The 6,626-nt window shown below is 39.2% G+C and overlaps 1 protein-coding gene across 1 annotated transcript; it reads right to left on the minus strand.

Annotated features, from left to right (window-relative positions):
• Window positions 1-3,339: 3,339 nt before the first annotated feature.
• Window positions 3,340-4,651, minus strand: LOC138008958 (melanocyte-stimulating hormone receptor-like). Its single transcript, XM_068856255.1, has one exon. The coding sequence runs from the start codon at window positions 4,527-4,529 to the stop codon at window positions 3,648-3,650; it is 882 nt and encodes a 293-aa protein (XP_068712356.1). The 5' UTR covers window positions 4,530-4,651; the 3' UTR covers window positions 3,340-3,647.
• Window positions 4,652-6,626: the final 1,975 nt, after the last annotated feature.

The following is a 6,626-nucleotide window of genomic DNA, read 5'->3' on the forward strand; positions in this document are numbered from 1 at the left end:
CAGAATTTACTTCTTGTGAGAAAGTTCCTTGTGTCGTTGCCACTCCGCAGTTCAAATTCCAGGCTCCCTCGTTGCCACTTAAATGCAAGCAGGAGCCTTCCTGACGCAAGCTTGTTTACTTCAGTATTTATTTTCCAAATACTTGCCATGTGTATCAATGTTTTAAATACAAGTAGTTATTTTTACGTTTTTCTTGATTTGCTTGCCACAATTACAGTTCCCAGTCGATGAATTTGGCTAAATTTCGTAACACAGCCAAAATCCCATTTCCTGGGGCTTGTCACGTATGCTAAAAATTTTCCAGCACGGCTGGAGCCGAATAATAATTTAATGATGATTCGAGAGCTCGGTTGATCTTGTTTCATAAAAAACGTACGGAAAAGTTGTATTGACAACGAACCGGGCAAAATGAATATTTTATTATATCTCTCAGATAGTATGCGCGCTGTAATTGGCTAAATTAGCGGGCCGTATTCTACAGTACGGCCCGCTGTACAGCCCGCTAAATTTAAAATTTCGACAAAACATCATCTAGCGAGTTTTTCATGTCACTTCTGTTGCATAAACTTGTACTGAAAACTGTTTGAATCTTGCAAGCCACTATTTCAAACTTAACAGCCAAGAAGATTTAGTTTTTGGGATTTTGGCACGGCATTCTTTGTGGCAGTTGAACCTTCCGCTTCACTTTGACTAATTTCCTTGCCCGCGGGCCGGTTAACCTCAGAGATATAATAACTATCTTACTAACCTCGTCTTCTCGGTCCGTACTGTAAGTTACGGATCCTCGTATTTTCCCGTTGATTTATGGCCCGCGCGCTTCGCGCTTGGGCCATAAATCAACGGGAAAAAACTCAGTCCGTAAGTTACAGTACGGACCTCGAACTCGGTTAGTAAGAGGTATTGATTTGACTGGACTTTGCAGACCAGTAATCTGCAGGCCGGTCCATTTTGTCAGCGGCTTCAATTTCATTCAACATTCGCGATAACAAAAGAAATGCTGGAAATGATGAATAGTTGCTGAAGCCCGGGGTTGAAGCAAAGTGTAAACTCATTCAAAATCGGTTCAATATGTTTCAACACGGAAAGGGCGGAGCAAACGGTTTAACAAAATCGAACGAATGTTGAAGCAAATGTAGAAGCTGTTTGCCGGGGCCCTTAAAAGTTTGCAACATTTATTTTGTTATCGCGAATGTTTAATGAAGTTGAAACCGTTTCCCCCATGTTTCAACATTGTTGGGTATGCGCGTGCGCACTAATCGGTCTCTCAATGACGTATCCATATCCGTATCCATAGTAACAACCGCGGCTGTAACCTGGGACCGAATGCAAGGCTTTGTTGAAGCAAATGTTGCCGTGTTAAAACCGTTTGTCCACCGCAGCAGTCAACATCGTTCAACAAAATCGAACGGATGTTGAAGGAAATTTTGAAACTGTTTGCCCTGGCCTTTACGCCAATAACAAGCGTGTTGTGTTTTTATCACAGCGATACATAAGAAGGGCTTCCATTGTGTCAGCGTTACTCTTGCAATAGACTCTTTTTCTTTAAGCCGGAATTGCAACCCCTGTCTTGTAAGAAGGGCTCCCACTGTGTCAGCGTTACTCTTGCAATAGACTCTTTTTCTTTAAGCCGGAATTGCAACCCCTATCTTGTAAGAAGGGTTTCCACTGTGTCAGCGTCAATCTTGCAATAGACTCTTTTTCTTTAAGCCGGAATTGCAACCCCTGTCTTGTAAGAAGGGCTTCCATTGTGTCAGCGTTACTCTTGCAATAGACTCTTTTTCTTTAAGCCGGAATTGCAACCCCTGTCTTGTAAGAAGGGCTTCCACTGTGTCAGCGTTGCTTGTGCAGTACGAGGGACAAAAGGGACCTTAGGCAAGAACGACGACGACGAGAGCTATGAGAACGTCTTTAAAAACTATTATTTCCCGTTATATTTGTAATAATTTCGCTTGGCATGGAGAGTGTGTGTTAACATTCCATAAATAGAATTTGTATGAACGGTGTGGTTGTTAACAAGACGGAATATTAAACCGCGAAATACTTGTAATAATGCTATGTTATATTTTGGAGTGACGTTTTCGTTGCCGTTGTCGTTGTCATCTGCTAAGGCTCGAGCCAACGACTTCAACATCTGTTCGATTTTGTTGAACGACGTTGACCGCTGGAGTGGGCGAACGGTTTCAACACATCATCAACATTTGATTCAACAAGGCCTTGCATTTAGTCCCAAGCTGCAGCCGCGGTTGTTACTATGGATACGGATATGGATACGTCATTCAGAGGCCGATTAGTGCGCACGCGCTTACCGAACAATGATGAAAGAGCCTGGGGTCAAACGGCTTCAACTCATTCAGCATTCGCGAAAACAAAAGAAATGTTGAATGATTATTGAAGCAAAGTTTAAACGCTTTTAAACTCATTCAACATCGAATCAACTTCGCTTCAACATGTTTCAACCAGGCTCTCTGATTTTGTTAATCACTCGTCAGTATGATTACAAACCCAGTTGGACTCCACTCAGTCCTAGTATCATTATTTACTGTGATTTTGGCCTCTGGCCTTTTTTTGTTTCTTTAGTAACTTACTTTAATTTTTTATTTAGTACAATACGTTCCAACCGTCCACGTGCTCCTCTGTGAACTATAAATCCCATGAACAAAACCAAAAAACCTTAAATTTTAAGACAAATGGCTCTCGGTTTTTCTATCTAACATGACTAAACACTTTTTAAAGTTGTACCAGCGTTTTGAGAGTTTTTACCCAAAACGGCGAGTTTCCATTGTTGTAAATTTCAATGGGTTATTATGTCAATCTTCGACTTGAACTATATGTCATGAAACGTTGTACGTACTTCAAGAAAGTGTGTTTCGTGTTTAATCATAATAATTGTAATTGGTTTACAAAACTCCTATTTCCCACTAATTCACGTTCCAAGTTGTTGTCAGACAGTTTGTCATCGGACAGTTTAACAAGCCAATCACATTCAAAGTTGTACTTTAAATCAACCAATCACATTCAAAATTGTAGTATAAATCAACCAAGCACAACCTTGGTCCTTGGTTTCAATCACCATAGAAACAGTGTACAGACTCCTAAATTTAGGCTTTCTTTCTTTCTTTCTTTCTTTCTTTCTTTCAGAGCGGCATTGAACAATTTACGCCTCCTTTGTCAGTCTTTAATTGTAAATTTTTCATTTCTTTCATAACTTGACTCTTCTTCTTTCCTCCGAAATTGTAATTTTTATGATTAATTGGTAAAAGGACTTCGTGTCGTCCAATTCGGTCTGTAATCATATTCGTGATAAACAACTCGGACTCCCGCTGCGAGGTCGTCCGATTTTGTTTTCACTCGTACGATAACCGACCGAATTGGACTCCACTCAGTCCTATAATTTACTACTACTAATACAAATACCATTTTTATTGACACGATAATTTTCTTTCTTACCAGTTGTTAAAGATACGAACAAGAGCTTTCTTCGAGGGCTTACACCCCTTAAAATACTTGTTACAATACTGATAGCATAAGTCAATTTGACAATGGTGTCGTGTAGGATTTTATCGTTCTTTTTTTGCTTTATGTCATCATCCTCGAATATCGAATGCGTTCCGTTTGCAAGTCTGAACAGCTCTTTAGATGTCAGAGCTTCAGTTTTGGCTGGAAATTGCGTTTAGCAGCGTGTTCATTATAGTTTGTCGAACACCTCTCAATTTCCAGCAGTAAATTAGTGGGTTCAGAGATGAATTTAACAGCACCAGAGTAAAAGTGTATTGGCGAACTGCCTTCAGTACAGCGAGACCACGATAAAAGCTGGTAAACTCCAGAACACAAACACAAACAAATGGCAGATAGCATACCAAAAACAAGACGTAGATGTGAATTGTCATGAAGGTAGATTTCCTCAGCGTGCTGGCGTTCGTCACATTAGGCGCGTTTTCTTGTACTGTGGGCTGCACTTGAAGGGAATGGATTTGATGAGCGTGGCGTCGCACGGTGGCGTATATCATGGAGTTTAAAACTCCCGAGACAACCAAACACGATACTAGGATGATGGCAACCAACACATATGCGATATGGAACGGGATTAGCCAAATTAACTGGATAAGTCCGCTTAAGACCCAAACCGAGATCACAGCTGTTACGACTCGTTGGTAAGTCACAAGTTCCTGGTACCTGAGGTGTAGATGGATCGCCAAGAATCTGTCCAAGCTTAGAGACAGAACACCGAAGAACGAAGCAAAAGTGAATTTAAAGGTCACAAAATAAGAAACCTTGTGAAAAGTTGGAAAGCTTGTGCGGAGATCTGCTTGCAACCGTGACTCTAGGGCGAGATATGTGATGAACAGTGGATGACCCAGTATGCCGACACCAAGATCAGAAACGGCCAAACTCAGTAGCAATGCTTTCAAGGGCTTTGGAACAGACGGAGTTTTTCTCAAGGCGTAGATTGTGGCACCATTCAACGTTAAGGCAGTGAAACACAATACGGCGTTCAAGACAATGTTGGCGACGTACAAGTTCTCTTCCATTGTGGTGGAAAGCTTATTTTCCAAAGCTTTTGAGTTTCTTTTTCTTGAAGTGGTGTGTCAAGACCGCTCAAGTCTCCAATGAAGCCTTCCAAGGGGGGTTCTGATGTCGCTTTGTCGCTCATTTTCCAGCCCACCTGTCGCCTATTTGGCTAGAGATAAATGTCGCGGTCGTGTTTTCGCTAGAATACAAATGTTCCCTAAACGTTCTTAATTTTTGCGTCCTGTAATTTTGTTTAATTTGCATCGATAATCAAATGGTGACAATTAAAATTCTGGAATATAAAGGTTCGGGAAATAATTTGATTTTGGACAAAACACGCGTGAAATTATTACCTAATTTCACGAGTAGACATTTTGATTAGCTATTAAATATCATGGGTGACAAATTACGTTCATAAGACGCCATTTTGTCACTGTAGGAAAAGTTTCACATGTGAAATCATTAATTAACGCTGAAATTTCGCGCCAAAAATAAGGAGAATTTGACACCCATGCTATTAAAAGAGTAAGCGCCCGTAAAAACTTCCTTGTTTTTAATAGAAGATCAACCACTTTAGTTTCTAATAACTCCATGAGGAGCTTAACTTGGGTCAGGAATGTGGGTCCCCGCTGTTTAGGTAAAAAAAAATTACCAAAATCTCAGTGGGAGTTGAAACAAGACTCACACTAAAAGGCAGAGCGAGAGACTGAAAGGGAAAGAGAGGTGTTAATCTCGACACATTTGTTGGGTCGACTTCGTCATAAAGTTTTAATGACGACAAATAACTCAAATTACTTAAAATTAATTTTGAGTGATGTGTCAAAATAGTCCATAGGCACAGTAAATCAATCTGAAATATTTTCTAAAACACGGTTTACAACGGCCAGCATCATGCAATTAAAAAATGGAAAATTGTCTCTTCATTCTCTTTATTTCAAATTAATTTAAACACAGGCAAATAATATCTTAACTTTCAGGCTACCGAGATGCAACTTGTTTTGCCCGGCATACACTTTTCTCAACAGCAACGGTGAATTGGTTCTTTTCTGATTTTAAGTTTTTAAGTTTTATACTTATGGAACTCGATAACTGAGGAATAAAACTCAACAGCTATTACACCTTCGAACATCTGCTTCCCTAATAATCGCTGGTTAAACATGAAACGTTAGTGATGTATTGGTGTATTTGTTAATTTAAACATAGGCAAATTATTTCTTAACTTTCAGGCTGCCGAGATGCACCTTGTTTTGCCTGGCATACACTCTTCTCAACAGCAACGGTGACTTGGTTCTTTTCTGATTTTAAAGCAATCCATTTTTAAGTTTTATACTTATGGAACTCGATAATAAAACTCAATAGCTATTACACCTTCGAACATTATTTTCCGGTTAAACATGAAACGTTAGTGACGTATTGGTGTATTTGTTAATTTAAACAGAGGCAAATTATTTTGTCAGTTAACTTTCAGACTACCAAGATGCAACTTGTTTTGCCTGGCATACACTTTTCTCAACAGCAACGGTGAATTGGTTCTTGTCTGATTTTAAAGCAAACCATTTTTAAGTTTTGTACCTATGAAACTCGATAACTGAGGAATAAAACTCAACAGCTATTACACCTTCAAACATTGTTTTCTGGTTAAACATGAAACGTTAGTGATGTATTGGTGTATTTCTTAATTTAAACACAGGCAAATTATTTTGTCAGTTAACTTTCAGACTACCGAGATGCAACTTGTTTTGCCTGGCATACACTTTTGTCATAAATAACTTGTTTTGCCTGGCATACACTTTTCTCAACAGCAACGGTGAATTGGTTCTTTTCTGATTTTAAAGCAATCCATTTTTAAGTTTTATACTTATGGAACTCGATAAGTGAGGAATAAAACTCAACAGCTATAATACACCTTCGAACATCTGCTTCCCTAATTCTCCGGTTAAACATGAAACGTTAGTGATCGATGTATTAGTGTATTTGTTAATTTAAACACAGGCAAATTATTTCTTAACTGTCAGGCTACCGAGATGCAACTTGTTTTGCCTGGCATACACTTTTCTCAACAGCAACGGTGAATTGGTTCTTGTCTGATTTTAAAGCAAACCATTTTTAAGTTTTAT

This window comes from Montipora foliosa, chromosome 6, assembly GCF_036669935.1.
Source record: "Montipora foliosa isolate CH-2021 chromosome 6, ASM3666993v2, whole genome shotgun sequence".
NCBI classification, from domain to species: domain Eukaryota; kingdom Metazoa; phylum Cnidaria; class Anthozoa; order Scleractinia; family Acroporidae; genus Montipora; species Montipora foliosa.